Below are 19,262 nucleotides of genomic sequence, written 5' to 3'. Positions count from 1 at the left end.
TTAATATTTTTATTTTTTATTAAACATTTCGGCAAACCATGAACAATAAACAGCATCACGTGACTTGTAACATTCAGTCTTCTTCCAGCACGTAATTTTACAGTCAGTTTTAATTTAATGAAAATACAAAACCCGCCTAATTTTATGAAATGAAAACCATTCTGGTTTTCAGGTCATGAAACTGCAACCAGTCTTGAATTTCATGAAACAAAAACCAGTCTGTAATATCATGAAAATGTGACCAATCTATAATTTTATTTTGCTTTCATGAAATTGAAAACAGTTTTAATGTCATGAAAGTACCAGACCCGATTTTATTTCATGAAATTATAACCAGTCTTGTATTTTCAACAATCTCTGGTTTTCATGAAACTGAAATCAATTTTAATTTCATGAAAATACCACACCCTATTTTATTTCATGAAAGATAACCAGTCTTGTATTTCATGAAAATATAACACAGTCTTAATTTCATGAAAACATACATTTATGTATCATAGTATACATGCTACAGAAATGAAATAGGAGCAATATGGTAGAAAAAAGTAATGAAAGCTAGATAATAGAAAATAGTATCTAATTTATTAAAAAAAATACTATTAAAATACTCTTAGTGACAGGGCCAGTATACATGTAAATCGTAAACATGGCTCTAGCCCAATTCTTTTCACTAACTATATAAGTAACTTGACTGATTTTAATATTTGTAAAAATCGAAAACACAAAAAATATTGATATAAACAATTATTTAAAATTTATATGTGTAATTTTAACATGTCTGTGATTAGACCGCTAAGAAGTAACAATAAATTGTGAATAAAGTAAGGCTAACAATGTCACAATACTAGACTGATGTTAACATTGTTGTCATGGTAACCTCTTAATTATTATGATACAATTTCTATGAATGATATTAACATATGAACACGCTATATATAGTGCGAGGACATTACTTAAAAACCCGCGCATGCGTATTCTACTTTTCTTATAACACCTCCAAACTAACTTTGACTTTTATCTCTAAGAACATCTCCAATCATTGTCCAATTTTATTAACAGTCTCTTTAAAAAGAACACAAGTTTAATATAATAATAGTACTTGAAAAGATAGTAATGTTATGTAAAAAAAGAGGAGAAAAAAACACTACTATGTAGTTACTATTGTTTCGAATTTTACGTTATATAGATATGTGCAAACTTAACTAATTAAGAGCTTTTATCAAATCATGAACATTCAAATAATATGCAGCCCTAAAGCAATTAACACATTCTCTACAGTTGGCAACAATTTTATAAATGGGAACAATGCAGGTCTAAATAAGACAATTGGATTCTGGCCTGCACTGTTTGCTATTCAAACAGTACTTATTTTTAAATTACCAAAATGATAAATGGTTTTGTCTGGATTAGATGGACAAGTATATTTTAGACATTTAGCGTGGTAAGTGTTAAAATTACTCTAGGGAATACAGTAGTAATATTAAGTGTGGTTAAGACTGTTAAAATTACTCTAGGGAATAGTGTAGTAAAATCATATGAAAATTTATATATAAGTTAAACAAGGAACACTTAAAACGTTCCTAAACATGTAAAAAAAATAAGTTGGTATTTTTAACTTTTTTAACAACACCTACAGTATGGGTCTTTTTAATATTTTGACACTTCAAAATTAGTTTTGTTCAAGCATTATGCGTATGTCGAAAGCTGAATTTTTCCATTACCGTCATTTTAGCAAAGGAATCAGCCGAAAATTGCCGAACAATTCCGAATGAAAGGGAACAATTAGATATAAGATAATGACAATCATAACGGTATCACATCGTAGTGTGAACACATAAACCTGGTTCAATACAGTGATTTATTTTTAAATGATATCATTTAACAATATACTTGGTAGCACTTTCACCAATGTTTTCTATAAAAAAAAGTATTATTACAATAGTTCACGATATCATTCAGAGTGTCATTTTCTATAAACCAAGCATTTCCATTTGAGCAGTTAAAGTCCCTTGACCTCCCCCAGGCCCACCCATTCCACCCATTCCAGCGGCACCGGCACCACCTCCGCCAAATCCTCCTCCTCCACCTCCAAAGTGGGGATCATATGGCCCACCTCCTCCTCCTCCGCTATATGGCCCACCTCCTCCTCCTCCTCCGCTATATGGCGGTCCACCTCCACGACCCATTTGTCTTTCCATAGCAATTTGCTGAGCATCAGTCATTTCAAGCGGTCGGCCTCTACCACCCATTGGACCGCCGCCCATTCCTCCCATTGGACCTCCAACAGCACCTCTTCCGCCTGTTCTACCAGCACCTGGTCCTTGATATCCGGGATCGCCAGGTTCCAATGGTTCAGGACCAAGTCCCAATATACCCATCATTTCATTCATCATGCGTTGTTGAAGCATAAATTCTCTTCGGGAAGACCCAGGTGTGTCTGGCCCACCGCGCCCTCTTATATTGAGTGTTTGAAACCCAGTCGATGCAGGTGCTACACCTGGTCTACCTCCTGGCCCCGGACGTACAGGTATTGGTTTTAACGAAATTCCGAGAGCCCTTTCCACTGCAGGAACAATTCTAGCTAAATCGCCACTATTAGCAATTAAAGGATTTACGCCAGATTTCATCAACATTTCAGGAGTCAAGCCAATTAAAATAGATAAGGGGTCTACACCAGGTGCCATATTATCAATGAACATATTTCTTACAAATTCTCTTGTCTTAGGATCAGGTCTAATCGGAACTTTCCTTTTTGGTTTAGGTGTTGTAGTTGGTGCAGCAGTTGTTGTTGGTGCCGGTGTGGATGGTTTATTTTGTTGTTGCTGAAGTTGTAATAGTTGCATAAGTGTTGCAGCATCAATGCCTCCCATTCCAGTTGGAGGGGCTGGTGTTGTGGGTGGAGCCGGTGTCACAGGAATCATACCAGGAATCATACCCATCCAACTTGGATTAAGAATTTGCTGTTGTTGTTGCTGTATTAGCGCATTTGTATCAACAGCATTTCCCCCTGCATTTATATGTGCAGCTCTCACTACTGCTTGCCATGCCGCCAATGTTGCAGCATCGGCATCGGCTCCGGTACCACCTACTGACCCTATTGGCGTGAAAGACGATTCGTTTGATGACATTGAAACATTAGTTTCTGTGGTGACGCTACTTGCCATTAAAGTTGCATTTGCCGCTGCAGCTTCTGCTGCTGCCGCAGCTTCTGCTTTTGCTGCAGCTTCTGCTTCTGCCTTTGCTTGTGCCTCAGCTAGAGCTCTCGCTCTCTCCTCTGCTTTGGCTCTTGCTAATGCTTCTGCTTTAGCACGAGCTTCTGCCTTTGCCTTTGCTTCAGCTAGAACTCTTGCTCTTGCTTCAGCTTCTGCTTTGACTCTAGCTATTCGTATTCTTTCATGTTCAGCAGCTAATGCAAGACGTCTTTTTTCAGCGGCAACGCGTATTCTTTCTCTTTCTGCGGCTTCGGCAGCTTCTTTTTTCCTGATTGCTTCAAGGCGTAGTCTTTCCGCTTCCGCTGCTTCCTTTCTAGCCAGTTCAATTTCTCTTTGTTTCTGTTGTTCCATATAAATTCTTTTTCTCTCTGATTCTATAGCTTGTTGCTTAATCAATTCTATTTCTTTGAGTCTTTGTTGCTCTATTCGTAACCTTTCTGCTTCTAAACGACCCTTTTGCTCCTGAATGACCTTTCGCTGAGCGGCCTGCTCTTGGCGTAAAAGCTCTAACTCCATTTGCTGTCTTGATAAAGCGAGCTGCTGTTTTTCGTACGCCATTCTCTGTTTTTCTAATGCCATTTTTTCTTGTTGTTCCCTTCGCATCTGTTCCATTCGCCTGATTTCATTTCGTTGCTGTTCCAATAAAAGTTGTAGTTCTTGTTGCTTTTTCCTTTCTTCCATTAACAAATACTGTTCTCTTGCCGAAGGTAGAACTGTTGGTGCTGGGGGTGTTTTAACGATAGGAGATAATGTTGTTGCATAATCTATTATAACTTTGTCAGATCCTGCTGTTGACACAGTAGGTGACCTATCTACATTGAGGGTTGATGGAGACGCCTTTTCGGTCATAAGTGTCTGCTGACCTATTGGAATTATATCAGAAAGATTGGCCGTGCCAATATCTTTTTTTATGATACTTTGGCTGGCTCCACCAGATGTGACATCTACAATACCAGTGTTTAAAGACGGGTCAACAGCTCCTGTTGTTAGTAAACCATATGCTGAAGAGTCTGCTACAGTTTGATTTGATGATGTCCTTTCGGTCATTGTCGAAGAAGTGGTAAAAGTTTGTGTAGTGTCAGCTGCTGATGTTGAGGAAGTTGAACCTGTGCTGTCAAAAAGCGACGATGACTGGAACATTGTAATGTCATTTCCTGATGAAGATGTTGACGTTGTATCAACATTTCCCAAGATCTGTGAGCCAAATAAGGAAGTATCTACAGTACCTTGATTAACATTTGACGAACCTCCGATCTGTGTTGAAAGAGATTTATCAACCTGAGAAGAAAGTGATTTGTCAACTTGGGACAGTAATGAAGCATCAATTTGACCGGAAAGGGATGTATCAATCTGTGCAGGTAACAGGACATCAATTTGGGTTGTCACAGTTTTGTCGACCTGTGAAGATGTATCAGTCTGGGATGAAAGAGATGTGTCCACCGTTGAAGGCAGAGCTAAATCTATCTGGGGCATAGACGTGTCTACCTGAGAAGAAACTAAAGGTTGGTCCACTTGAGATGTAAGTGACGCATCCGTTTGTGTCATGCCTGATGCTGATGTTTCGGAACCAGAGGTGACAACAATTTGTTGGCCAGATTGAGAAACTCCATGTGGCTGTTGGAAAACTTGATTATCAACTAATGTTTGGGACACGGGCGAGGCTGAATGATCCACCGCTGAGGTTTGTGAAGATGTTTGGTCTATAGAAGTCGATGTAGCTTCAGCAGACGATGACACAACCCATTGCATTTGAACAGGGTCCCATATGTAATTAGGTTGTTCTGTAGGCTGTGAAGATGCTTCAGCCCAGGCAAAATCTGAACCGGAACCAATTTGTCCAAGTGGTGTAAAACTAGCTCCAGTTTGAGAAGACTCTGCTTGCGAACCTTGAACAGCGTTTATTGATACTTGAGCAATATCTGATGCTTGCGCTGGTTGTGTGTCGTATGATGTAGATTGAGTGTTGGCAGCTGCAGTTGAACCAGGCGTGAACCTGCCAGCAAGAAGATCAGCTAAACTGATAGTGTCATTTGGATCTAATGGTGCACCTGATGGATTTATAGCGTTCATTATAGCATTCAGATCAGATTCTGCTTGAAGGTTTGTTGAAGTTGAGGTTGTCGATTGGGATGACGATGCTCCAGTTGCTGTGGTATCAAAAAGTGCGGGATTAAGATATTGTTGAATGTGTGTGATATCAGCGCTATCTGCATTTATAGGAGCACTGGTAGTTCTTGCAGAACTCACGTCTACTGCTGATGTTTCAGCGGCAGTCTGTGGCAGATTTGTTGTTGCAGTTGTGTCTACAACTGTTGAGGTAGTGGCGGTAGCTGTTGTTGATCCTGTTGAAACTGATGTGGTGGATGCACCCGTTGGGTCAGGACTTGGTTCATTAAGGTATGGCTGTAATGCTTCCATACCACCGTACATTTGAATCATTTGTTCCATTTCAGCTTGAGTCATTGTAGAGAAATCAAATGGATCTGCGGGTGTAGGTGTCAAATCAACAAATTGTGCCCCAGTTTGTGTGTCTATAAACTGTTGTGAGCTTGCTGAATCTAAAGTCGACCCTGTGAATGAAGTTGCACCGACATCTGTAATGGAAGAACTTCCAGATGTTAATCCTAAAGTATCATAAGGCTGTGATGTTAAATCAAGGTTTGCTGTGCCTGATGATGCTGCATCTGTAGCCAACGATGCTAAGTCAATCGATGTAGTATCTGCGCCTGCTGTATTTGTTGTCGATGATGTTAAATCGAGTGTTGTTGTACCTGTGGATGATGTATCTAAAGCAGATGACGTCAAATCAAAAGTTGTTGTGCCAGATGATGTTGATGACGCCCCACCAGTTGAGGGCCTATCTATCTTTTGTACAGTTGGTCCACCTGCGTTTGTAGTTTCCAACAACATAGTATCAATGGCTGCTAGATTAAGACTTCCAAGTGTTTGATCGAAGCTAGTTGCTTGATTGTTTCCTAGAGAGTCATATGTCATAACATTTGGAGAATTTGTTCCTAGTAGAAGTGGATCTGAAATTGATGGTTGTGAACTAGACGAAGTCTGAGAACCATCCAACATATGCATATCAGGCATAATTGCTGTGTTTGATGTGTCGACTATATTTGCGCTATTTTGGAATGTATCATATACCTGTGTGTCAGTCATTTGAGAATTTGCCGATGAAGATCCAGTGTTTGACAAACTAGACAAATCCAATTGAGATGTTTGCGAAGATGTGGAGCTTGACTGTGTTTGAGACATTCCAGGTCGTTGACCTTGAGGTTCGGTTGATGCACCAGTTAAATCAGACATAAGCGCGTTTAACTCAGTATTGGAACTTCCAGTCGTTCCTGTCATTGTGCTAGTCAAAGATTGGGAGGATCCTTGGTTAGTTTGAGATGCGCCATGTTGCTCCATGTTTAAAATTGCCATCATTTCTTCAATTGTCATACCACCCATTCCCATATCTACAAAGTCCATTGCACTTTGTGGTTGTCGAGTATCCTGTACAATTCTAGAATTAGTGCTTGATGTACCAGAGGAAGAGCCTAATAAATCTAACAAAGACGAAGAGTCAGCTACAGTCTGCTGACTTTGCACTGATGATCCAGAAATGTCTACAGTGTTTTGTTGTGAGGCAGTTTGCTGGGATTGCATTGCTGAATTAACAGATGAATCAAGCATGCCTTGTTTCGTTCTTTGGGTTTGCGTCTGCATTAATGCTTTATCGGATGTGTCTAACATGTTTTGTTGTGCACCAGGTGATACCACATTCTGCTGTGAAGAGAGACCTAGATTTGGATCAGTCAATGAATCTAACATGTGTTGAAGACTAGGATCAACGCCAGTCTGAGATATACCAGATTCTATCGCAGTTCCAAACATATTGCTTTCCATTTGAGAACCTGTATCAATAACAGTTTGTGTATTTGTACCTCTCCCTTGTGTAACAGTTCCTGTTCCTTGTTGCATGGAAGCCTGACTAGTTGCGTCCATCAAGGTAGCTAACATATCCCTTTCAGAACCTTTATTTACGATGCTTTGTTGTGATGTTTGACTTGATGCGTCAACAATATTGCCAAACATGCCACGCATCTCCATATTTGGTACATTCATTCCTGTCATGCCTACAATTTCTTGATTAGTCTGACTGGTATCTGTCAAACCTGCATCCAGCATCAATCCACGGTCCATTACACCTACAGACTGGCTCATGCTTGGGTCGACGATGGCTTGATTTGTATTAACTATAGCTTGTTGTGCATTGCTTCCAGACAAACTTGATCCTGATGTAAATGACACACTTGAAGGAGAAGAGGATGATGAAGACGAACTGCTTGTTTGTGAGCTTTTACCGGAACCAATTACTCCCATAGCTTCACCAAGTTGTCTGATTAGCTCTTCTCTTGTTTTCTTTACTGCGGGATCTAATGATGCATCAGTAACTTTTCCTTGTCCGCCGCCTGAATAAATGAAATGGTAATTTGCTATTATCGTTTAGGTTTACAGAAGTCTTGAAAAAAATAGAATAACAACAATAATATTTTGTTATATTTGATGTTATCTATATTCAAATATTTTATAAGTGTTTTATTCGTATCAATACAATATTTGTATAAACTCTCATAGGTGTTTATGCACAAGACTAGTATCAAAAAAGCTTATTGCTAATTAATTACCGAGTATGGTACTGAGGATACCGGGTACCGCGCTGGACGTATCAGTGGGCGATGGCCCGATTGGTTCAAGGTTTGTAGTGTCAAGGTTTTCTGTTGGATGGTGGATGCCAATATTTCCCGACAGCACTTGCTCTGCTGTTGGCTGGTAGCCAAATCGTGCTAGACTCATTGTGGCACTGCGTATCTCAGCCTGGGTATCAGCTGCTGTCTCCCCCATAGATGTACCTAAGAAATGAAAAATTTGTAACCATCAGTAGTTCTACAAGGATTAAAAAGAAATGCCTTACTTTACAGATTTCTTAATTCTAACATAAGTTTATAAAAAAACATTCTTTTAAGTACATTGTACATGTACACGAATAAATTTATAGAACTGATTGTTTTCCAAGAACAACAAATTTATTATATTTTCAACTGAAAAGTCCTTTTCGATGTGTTTGCGTGAACAAAAGAGAATATCCTTTGTAATACTAAGAACAATCCGCAAAATTCATAAGTGGCCATAGAATGAATTATAATATACCTTTTAAATTAAAACTTTGTAACTATCAGTTGTTCTACAGAATATCCTTTGGAATACAATACACACATTTCATTAGTGGACACAGATTATACCTATAAAGGTAAATTTACCTCTGGTAAAGTCAGAAAGGTATTCCATTTGTGTGCCTCCTCTTTTAGGACCAGACTGCACTGGAATGATCATTGTACCATGCCTAGCAGCAGTGGAAGTCTCGGCCTGATTGGATTGTCCTTCACTCAGTTCTAAACGAAAAAAATACACAAGTTCACGGACATTATTTATATCCTTACGTCAACTGTATACAATGTAATAGAATTGAGAAAAACAGTACCCCTAAAAAAAGTCCAACACGACAAAATTGAAAATGTTCCAGGCTCGGTTTGATTGAGCCTGTTCATGAACGGTACTGGAAAGTGCAAGTTCCCGTCCACGTCCCATAGCACCTGTTTAAGCAGAATTCAACATTAAACACAAAAATGGTGAAATTTTGAATTTAGAAACATCCGCAGATGTGTTCATTCGGCGGTCATCATGGAACCTTCAATATGACACAGTAGTGTCATTCCATGAAAAGCGCCGTATGGTCCCCAAGTATTATACAGGTATGAGGAGTCATAAACAACACGGGTAGGATTTGAACAACATCGATAAATGTCTGGCGAAATAAGAACAAAATCAAGCATGATCACCTAAGGATTGACTGAATGCTCCATTATTAATATCAAAAGTTAATTATAAATGAGTTTGATTTTCATGTATGTTAACAATGCTTTAACCGTAAAACAGGAAATGTTGACATACCCGGAATATAGCTAGCACCTACAATATCTGCAGGATTCAGGCTTAGACTTGTATCTGAGATAGCTGACGTCAGCACAGGGGCACCTGAAATAGTTCATACTACAATGGTGAAAAAGATAACTAAAGTCCTGAAATAGTTCATATTACAATGATAAAACAAACATTTATTTTAGTTAGTTAAAGTGATAAAGTCATCACAGGGGCACTTGAAATAGTTCACACTACAATGATAAAACAAACATGTTTTAGATAGTTAAAGTAATAAAGTCAGCACAGGGGCACCTGAAATAGTTCATACTACAATGATAAAGCAAACATTTTTTAGATAGTTAAAGTGATAAAGTCAGCACAGGGGCACCTGAAATAGTTCATGCTGCAATGGTAAAGTAAACATGTATTTTAGATAGTTAAAGTGATACAGTCAGAACAGGGGCACCTAAAATAGTTCATATTACAATGGTAAAGTTAACATGTATTTAAAAATAGTTTAATTCAACACAGGATCAAACAAATTAATAAATTTCCTTTCGAAAAATCTTAACATACCACTTATGGCCATTTCCAGTTCAGCGTTTGACTGTTTTGGCGGTCTAGGAATTCCTGGATTTATGAAGGCCGACGGACTTGCGTCTACTGGAGCATCCAGAGGTTGAATAGCGCCCCCTATCGGTACAGATGACGGTTCGGCATACATTGACTCCAGAATTGTTCCTGTAAATTAAACATAAATATTTCTCTCATTGACAATTGCTTTGACATGTTTGTGGAATATACGTTTATGTATTGTTGCGGCCGTGTACCCTGACAAACTTACTAAAAACGTTACATTTTTATCGCAAACTCTCTGTTAAAGAATACCTTGTAAGTTTTTTTTACAAAATATGAGCAATTGAGCTATCCGATAGATTACATGTAATATCCCGTTCATAATCTTTTGTTAAAAACTGAAATCCTTACTAATTTTTATGAACGGGATATTACTCAGAAGCTATCGGATACCTTAGTTGCTTACAGGACTGAGAAAGAAATATTAACATGTTTATGCTAAATACAAATGTTTACATGGACGCTCTCAAGTCTCATCAAATACCTTGGTTAATATTTTGAGTTCCCATGCCCTGCATTGAGCTGGTACCCATTTCCATCGGACCTGGAGCCAGCATCATATCCGGCGGATACCCTTGCATATCTACGGCGATAGAAGCGGCGTTTGATGATTGAGAACCGGAACTGGAGCTAGAAGTCATTGATGATTCGCCCAAAGCTTCGTTTGCCATCGGGTTGGTCTGTCCACCAGCAACATCTTTGAAATAAGTGGACAAATTTATTTCACGAACAATTTATATTCTTTTATATAATATCAAAATCATAGCATTGCAGACTTGTAAAACATGGAGATTTGAAATAACATTTTTACCTTCTAAATGTAAGCGTATTTTGTGTGGTGTCATAAACATGAGGCATATCAAGCCCCATAAATTAACTGTTCCTTTTGTAGAAAGGAGAGAATAGTGTTTATTATGTTACAAAGATGGATTTAGAGCGTATTAAGTTCATCTCCTGATTAAAAAAGGCTGAATATGAAAATAATGAGTTTGTAACTGTCCGGATTGCCAACATGCAAGTAAAAGATTGTTCATCTAAATAACCAATTGACAACATTTTCGAAACTGTTACTGGGCACCAAAAAATAAAAACTATTTTAGAAAATATATCATTTTTAGCCTTAATTAATGGGCCTTAAAAGCAGTAACAATAAACTTTACGGCAAATTTATCAAATCAGATAAATACCAAGACTTTGCTGGAAATCTTGCTGAGTCATGAATGTATGTTGTGTTTTAGTTGCCCCACGACTGAAAGAGTCCCCGATCAATCCTCCAAACGTCATAGTTTGTGGCTGTGACGGCTCTGGTGGCGGGCTTGGCACACCTGGATCTGCTCCAGCTGGAGGGGGTGGTGGCGGCGGTGGAGGTTTGGCTTGTCGACGACGACGGCGGCGAAGTCGCCCTAGTGGTCGTTCAGCAGGGATTTTTGCATCCACTCTGAAAAGAATAAAAGAATATATCTATGTAAAGAAGTCTTATTAATTGTTTTTTTATCAGTTTGTTTTGATTGAATTTAAATAAAAAATTCACATTTAGTTAGAGCATGTCAGTTGAAAAGTTGCGAATTGTTAAATGTCACATTTGGTTTATTTTTATTTCATGGTGATCATTGAAAAACCTGATTGAACATACCTTGTTGCCCTAAGTATAGATGGAATTGGTGGCGGATGCTCGTGTGTTGTTGTTGTAGCTTGACTCCCAGTTGTCGTTTGGTCAACAACAGTTGTCGTCTGCTGTTCTGTACTGGCAGACGTTTGTTCTGTGGCCACCGTGCCAACAGATGATTGTTCAGTGATGACAGGCGCTTGTTCTGTTGGCGTGCTGACAGCTGATTGATCGATGTTGACAGACGCTTGCTCCGTGGCTGTGCCGACAGATGATTGATCGGTGCTGACAGACGCTTGCTCTGTGGGCGTTGCAGCTTCTACAACTATGGTCGATGAAGGTGCTTCAGAGGAAACTATGAAAAACAAATTGTAATCAAATTACACATGTTCTTCAAAATCTCCACTAAATACATTTATCTAGTGATAAGCCAAGCTATGGGATATAATCATCCTATTACACAAATATGAGACTGTACCTAGCTCTTACCTGTGTTATTTTTTATATGTATGCTAATCTGACTTGATTAACAATTACAATATTATTCTCCTTTCCAGTGAAAACAAAAGAAAGGGATGTAACTAGAGTCAAATTATCGGATCTTTATATCATTTCTCTGTAGAATAAATACATACCAGATGAAGTTTGTTCAGTGCTTGCTGACACAGGAGTTTCTTTTGTTGGCTTTGCTGATGTTGCTCCCATACCGACCTTCACAAGCATTCCACCGCTTGATAAATCGCTGATAACTGTAAAAATGGTTATAAAATATAAATAAAACCATTGTAAATTGGCAACAGCTGTAAAATACGTTTTAAATAAAACTATTGTAGATCCGCGGCAGCTGTAAAAACCTTATACTATTTCATTATAAGCATTGTAAATTGGCACCAGCTGTAAAATACGTTTTAAATAAAACTATTGGAGATCCGCAACAGCTGTAAAAAATCTTATACTATCTCATTATAACAATTGTAAATTGGCAGCAATTGTAAATAAGATATAAATGAAACTATTGTAGATTCGTGAGAGCTGAAAATCGCTAACAACTGTAAGAAATCTTATACTATTTAATTATAACCATTGTAAATTGGCAGAAGCTGTGAATAAGATATAAATAAAACTAATGTAGATCCGTGACAGCTGTAAAGAGTCGATAGCTGTAAAACTTTTCAAAAGAACCATAGGTACACTGTTACCACTAATAAAAGCAAAAAAAAAGTTGATTAGAACCATTGTAAATCGGTTATTGCTAGAAAATGCTTTTAAAGTGAAACCATTGTAAATCACTGATAGCAATACAAATGTTTCATATAGTACCATAGTACAGTCAAAACTGCAAATAAAGGGCAGCCAAAGGAGAAACCCGTGCATGCCCTTTAAATACAGGTGGTCTTTATTCGGAGTTGGCTTTGTTGTATTTTTTTCAAAGAAGGTTTGTCAAAGAGTGGTCTTTATTTGGAGATGGTCTTTATGCAGGTTTGATTGTATATAGCCAGGCGATTTAACAATAGATAACTTCTAGTTCTAATTACCTCCCCTTTTTTCATTATAAGCTATTTTAAAAATCTAGTCTTTTAATTAATTTACCGGTTTTACTTCTACTTCTTCTTTATTTTAGCATATAATTGATTTTTTAAGGCGAGGTATGTGTGATGGTTTGTTTGTTGGGTGTTAACTGTAAAGTCTCAGCGATACTAGCTTAGAATGTCATATAGCGACTTTTTAGGTTGTTTGGCGTAAACGGGCATCTTAATAGAACCAACAACCTACAAAAAGCTAGCTGGATAGCCTCCTTAAATGAAAAAGTCCTAAGTTCCAGATTCGTACACACACCGGTGAGAGACAAGTGATCAAAAGTCAAAGACCTTAACCGTTCGGCCACCGACGCCCCTGATGAAGGGGTTAAAAGAGTCATACTTTAGAGGTAGTTTGTTTGTACTTACCAAAGGTTGGAATTGCAATACCACCTCTGTTGATTTTCACTGCTTCTGTTGACTGTACTTCATTGTTTGAAACACTGGTTGATGTTTGAGGGGCAGTTTCTGATACAGTTGTCTCCGCTTGTGTGGAAGTTGATATTATTTTCTCTGGTTGAGAAGAAGTTGAAACTATCTTTTCTGGCTGAGTTGATGTTGAGACAATTGCCTCGGGTTGAGTGGAGGCCAGAACTGTGGAGTCTTGAGTTGGTGTGGGTTTGGAGGGTTGCATTTCTGTGGTTACAATACCTGACACAGCTACGTTGGTATTTTCAGATGTACCTGCGTTCCCAACGCTTTCATATGTAACGGCGTTATGAGCACCTTCAGTTTGAGATACCGTATTTGCAACAGTATTAGCGTTATCTTTATTTCCATTAAACTTAAGTTCTACAACATTTTTACTAGTTTTTACTTCTGCAGTCTGTGCAATTGTGCTATCCTTTGCCTTTATTTCATTTGTAGTTGTTTGCGCTGGCTTGCTAGTAGCTGAAGGGTCATAGAAATCGAACTTAGGTAAAACCGGACCAATGTTTCCTGATCTCAGTGCCTCCTCGGGTAAAAATGATATCGATGTATCAGCTGCGATACTCTTGGAATCGTACGTTGGGTAACCTACTTCAAAATTAATAGGGGAGATCATATCGCCTACGGAAAAGTCGACTGCAGGTTCGATACTCAAGTCGGCGCAGTTGTAGTACTCTTCTTGTGGGCCACATCCGAGCCGGGCGGTACCATCAGCACATTTGCCCCAGTCGTTAGCTGAAATATATCAAATTATGATATAAATATTGATTGGTCATGATAAATGTATTTGAATGTCTATTTACGTCAATTTAAACTCACGGTAAAGTTTAATTATAATCTTTATTAATATTTCAATTATTCTTATTACAATAACTTCAAAATCACCACCTAATCATCATCGTCGTCATCATCATCATCATCATGAGCATAATCATGACCAATATCATCATTTTCATCATTATTATAATCATCATTATTATTATCATCATCATCATCATCATTAGCATAATCGACATTATCATCATCATTATCATTATTATTATCATCATCATCATCACCATTTGCATGTTCTTCATTATCATAATCATTATCATCATTATTCAATATCATCATCATTATCATCATCATCGTTATTATCATCATCATCATCATCATCATCATCAATAACAACAAGATCAACAACTATATCAACATGACTATAATCATAATTATAATAATAAATCTCAAGATTTTATTAGGCAGTGTACATTCAGTGCCAATCTGGGTCTGAGTTGAAAAAGAATCTTTATAATATCTGACCATTGACCCTTAAATCACGTGCCAAGCAAGGTAGCCTTCTTATAAAAATAGTCTGCGATGTTCGGATATCAACATTAAGGACAGTGATGGACAAATGACTCCTCTTAAGCGATCTATCCGGCTTCAGTAAAAGGACAAAAATGTATAAAAATAAGAGTCCCCCGCACACACACACACACCGCTCTTTCTCTCATTCCAATTTAAAACATTTTTATTTCTATGGATTATCAACACGAAGGTGGTCACAAACGAGAACAATACGATTATATCTTGCAATATGTCCATTACAGACAATATTTCTTAAGGTTTAGTAGATGAGTAGAAGATGCATATAACTGACAGTCCGCTGCCCCTTAATGATCTACGAATTATGCATTCACTGCATTTATTGCAATGCTTTTACCGTCTAAACGGAGTACACGTCAATCAACTTGACCGGCCATTCACCTGTTTACATATTTGTGTTTCTCATACAACCATTATTCATATAATGTGCACCATCACACCTACAAACAATTTCCACTCAGAGGTATATCTTAATAGTGTCCGAAAAGTAGTATAGGTACATTAAAATTATAACGACGCATGCGCGCACATTGCAAAACATTAATTATACATACATCTTTACTTTAAAGGGACTCCACTGAAGAATTATGAGACATAAAGGGACTGGAAATATTTTTTTTCGAGACTTGTGTGTCATTTGATAAAGGTCTGGACTAATAACTTGTGTGCAAAATTTAATTCCCTCCACTCCGTCGTTTCAGAATAATTTCTTTTATTGTGCAAAATAAACATGAAATGACAAGCGTTACAACACATTTTACTTAAACCGGGCTAAAAATTAAACTAAAGTTTTATCAATTGAACTCCGAGTACCTTTATTAATTACTTTCTTCAGTTTTTTTTTTCATTTAAAGATCATCACATGATCTATGCACGAATTTCAAAATTTAATATTTTAGGTATTTCACATCAGATGTGTTCCTTTAATGGTTATTTTAATTGCTTGTTCTTATAATGGTCAGTATAGAAAATAAGGGGGCACAACGTTTTATACATACACTTTTGAAAAGAATCCATGATTTCTTGCTTTAATAACATACTTTGCTGTCTGTTTCGATAAAAAGGACATGCGAAACAACACCAAGTGTTACCTTTTTTGAATGTTAAATTGTAAATTCGATTTCTTTTTCGGTGGAGACCAACGGGTGAAGTAAAAATTGTAAAACTTGCATATGAAAAGTTCCTGCTTGCTTGATATATCGGTAATCACTGCGTCATAATCTATTTTAAAAACAAAGATGATTTTGTTTGCCTATTTTGCATTTTGTCTTGCATTTCTTCTTTTAACACGGACATAATAACGTTGAATTATCGTCTACAAAACATAAACTTATGCAGGAATATCCAAAGAAACAAAAGTTGAAAACCATCTTGCACTGATGATTCACAATGTTTTGCGGACTTGTTGTATACATTTGACCTTATACAAAGAATGTAGTCAAACAACATTAATTAGCCATGAAAGTCAAATAAAACTACAAGAAAGAAATACAAATACCACAACGTATCTTTTTAAATCAATTTTAAACACGTTTATGTCATTCAGATAGTAATGTCACTGTTTCTGCTAGTTTAATAACGTTTTGTTGTTGCGTGTTAATTACGATAAATGAAAGGTGACGCAGGCAGGTTCCCTGTCTAACACCACAATAAAATTTTAATGTCAATAACGTCTATTTGGGAAAAAAACAAAATTCACTAGTACTAAAAGGATAATATAATTATGCGTAAATTTGATTAAACACGTATTTTGTTGACTTGTTAGCGACGATGAGTATTTGGTTGACTTATTGGCGGAGATGAGATGACGTTGGTGACGACATCGTTTTATTCGTCAATGTTTTAGCGGCCGATTTATAGATTTATGTCAAGTTGACTGCATAAATATTTTTAATATATTCATTTTTATCTTTACATCTAAGCGTGACTTGACATATAAACTGTTTAAAATGAGAAATGAATGAATGAAATATTATTGTATCAAGTTGACAACAGTATTGTTATAAATGCACAGTGTTTAATGAAACCTCTTCAGAACGTTCCTTTGTAGAGCAATAACGTTTCGACAACAACATTATCATTTTTTTTCAAAACAAATTAAGACTTGAAAAATAAATCCAACCTCTGTAGAGCAATACCTCTCAGCCACAACAAAATCTTTATATCCGAAATGGTGTTGCTAAGCAGAGGTTTTGTCTCATAAAGAGTGTTCCTAAGCAGAGGTTTTGTCTCATAAAGAGTGTTGCTAAGCAGAGATTTTGTCTCATAAAGAGTGTTCCTAAGCAGAGGTTTTGTCTCATAAAGAGCGTTCCTTAGCAGAGGCTTTGTCTGATAAAGAGTGTTCCTAAGCAGAGGTTTTGTCTCATAAAGAGTGTTCCTAAGCAGAGGTTTTGTCTCATAAAGAGTGTTCCTAAGCAGAGGCTTTGTCTCATAAAGAGTGTTCCTAAGCAGAGGCTTTGTCTCATAAAGAGTGTTCCTAAGCAGAGGTTTTGTCTCATAAAGAGTGTTCCTAAGCAGAGGCTTTGTCTCATAAAGAGTGTTCCTAAGCAGAGGTTTTGTCTCATAAAGAGTGTTTCTAAGCAGAGGTTTTGTCTCCTAAGCAGAGGTTTTGTCCCCAAAGGATGTCGCTAAGCAGAGGTTGGATTTGTCTATATAAGTCACTTACAAACAGTGATTCTAGTATAAAAATACGCATGCAAGAATACATTAAAGGCCCATTATACCCCCCAAAAAAACTTTTATTTATATATTACAAAAGCTTTTATTGTTGATGTCTTGTTATAGTTTTAAAAAAATGGACAAATATCTGAACCTTGTTTTAATTCTATTGCATCTTGGCAATAAGTACATTTTTAGTAATTTGGCATTTTTTATGGAATTGAAAGTTCTATTTTGTTTAAATTTTGCTACTGTTTTAACAAATTAAAAATGTCACATTCAGCGCTTCTTTCTACAGATCATCTACTTCTAACAGAGTTGTGCTTGTTACTTTTAGTCCGTTCGGGATGATGATGATGATGATGATGATTGTGATGACGATGATAATGATGATAATGATGATGATGATGATTGTGATGATGTTGATGATGATGATATGATTATGATGATGATTGTGGTGATGATGATGATGATGTTGATGATGATGATGATGATGATGATGATGATGATGAAAGTATCAATATCACGCAACTAGCATACCTCTGCCCGGTCCCGACAAAAACATTACATAATGATATTATATAGTATATAATTTCCTACCGAAAGACCTTTTCAAGTTTTTGTTTTGACCTTTCACCATTACAGAGCTACAAGCCGAACAAAAGTGTGTGAACACTCCGACTTAATTATATTGATGCCCGTCAACATGACCTTTGTTACAACAGAAAGACAAACAGAAAACAGCAATTAAAGATGTAATAGCATACAAAAACATTGTGATAAACAAATAGAAAAAATGATTGACAAAAAGCAATTAAAATCATTACTGACCAAGTAAACAGTCGACAAAAAAACGCACCTCGCGGACTTGGTGCAAAACGAGTGTAATTACTTCTTTATGTTACATGAGTTATAACATTTGCAATCCATAGGTCTCAATTTGTATATGTTTCATACCCTTTATTATTTTTATAGGTTTAAGAGTTGTAAAAATGATACGCAAACAACAATCATTAACATTCAGTTCAACTTCGTTTGCTCGAACTCGGATGTCTCAAACTCGGATAGCTCGAGCACCTTCCTACGCTCGAACTCGCTTTCATGTTCCGTCTAAATCACTGTATTCAGTATTATTCTACCTTAAATAGCTCGAATACCGAACGCTCGAAATCTCGAGCCTGGTCTAGTTTGTCACATAAATTAGTGAATTTAACGTAACATTGCTTTGATGACAACAGTAAATGCCAACTGAACTTCACATTTTGAGTGTAAGCAACAAAATGTTATTGCATAAAAAATCATCCATAAAAAACAAATCATCCATCAAGTGTAGACATGACCATGAACGTAGAGCTACGTTGTTTGTATAAACATTTGTTTATTTTGTTTCCATTCGTTTGAAATCGTGTGTAAGTTTCCCATGATAGAAAATTAGCTTTTGTGAATACCATAATTTCATCATAGGCGTATTTATTCCGAATTGAATGCCTAAACGAAATAAGTGATAAATCAAAACGAATCTGCAACAGTTTCACTTGTTTATGATGCACTACCTTTAGTGTGCTGATTTGACCACGCTTGAAATAAATACAATCTGTTGTCGCATCGCGAAAAAAGGAAGATTTTTAAAAAGCGGCAAAAAAAAAAAAATAAAAAAATTAAGAGCCGGCTGGAAATTAAGAGGGTCCATCGGGCGAGACCCGAAACGAAACTATATGTTTATATTTTTTGCCTCATTTATAACATAATTCAAGAAGACCTTGATTTATTGTAATGTTTTTGATACGGACATGGAACAACAGGTTC

The 19,262-nt window shown here is 37.0% G+C and overlaps 1 protein-coding gene across 1 annotated transcript in view; it reads right to left on the bottom strand.

Moving 5' to 3' along the window:
* The window catches only part of LOC132755822 (serine-rich adhesin for platelets-like), a 36,397-nt gene continuing 17,135 nt past the window's right edge, over positions 1-19,262 (bottom strand). Inside the window, exons 4-13 of the mRNA XM_060746737.1 lie at positions 13,374-14,168; positions 12,063-12,176; positions 11,455-11,782; positions 11,009-11,259; positions 10,306-10,518; positions 9,762-9,926; positions 9,216-9,299; positions 8,525-8,656; positions 7,892-8,116; positions 1-7,675 (exon numbers count right to left, since the gene is read on the bottom strand). Of these exons, the coding sequence (XP_060602720.1) occupies positions 1,971-7,675; positions 7,892-8,116; positions 8,525-8,656; positions 9,216-9,299; positions 9,762-9,926; positions 10,306-10,518; positions 11,009-11,259; positions 11,455-11,782; positions 12,063-12,176; positions 13,374-14,168 (8,012 nt within the window). The 3' untranslated portion in view covers positions 1-1,970. The remainder of the gene's footprint in view (positions 7,676-7,891; positions 8,117-8,524; positions 8,657-9,215; positions 9,300-9,761; positions 9,927-10,305; positions 10,519-11,008; positions 11,260-11,454; positions 11,783-12,062; positions 12,177-13,373; positions 14,169-19,262) is intronic.

The sequence above is a fragment of the Ruditapes philippinarum genome, unplaced genomic scaffold (assembly GCF_026571515.1).
Source record: "Ruditapes philippinarum isolate M1 unplaced genomic scaffold, ASM2657151v2 ctg608_1_1_1_1, whole genome shotgun sequence".
Lineage (NCBI taxonomy): Eukaryota > Metazoa > Mollusca > Bivalvia > Venerida > Veneridae > Ruditapes > Ruditapes philippinarum.
This window is presented reverse-complemented; position numbering and strand designations above follow the sequence as displayed.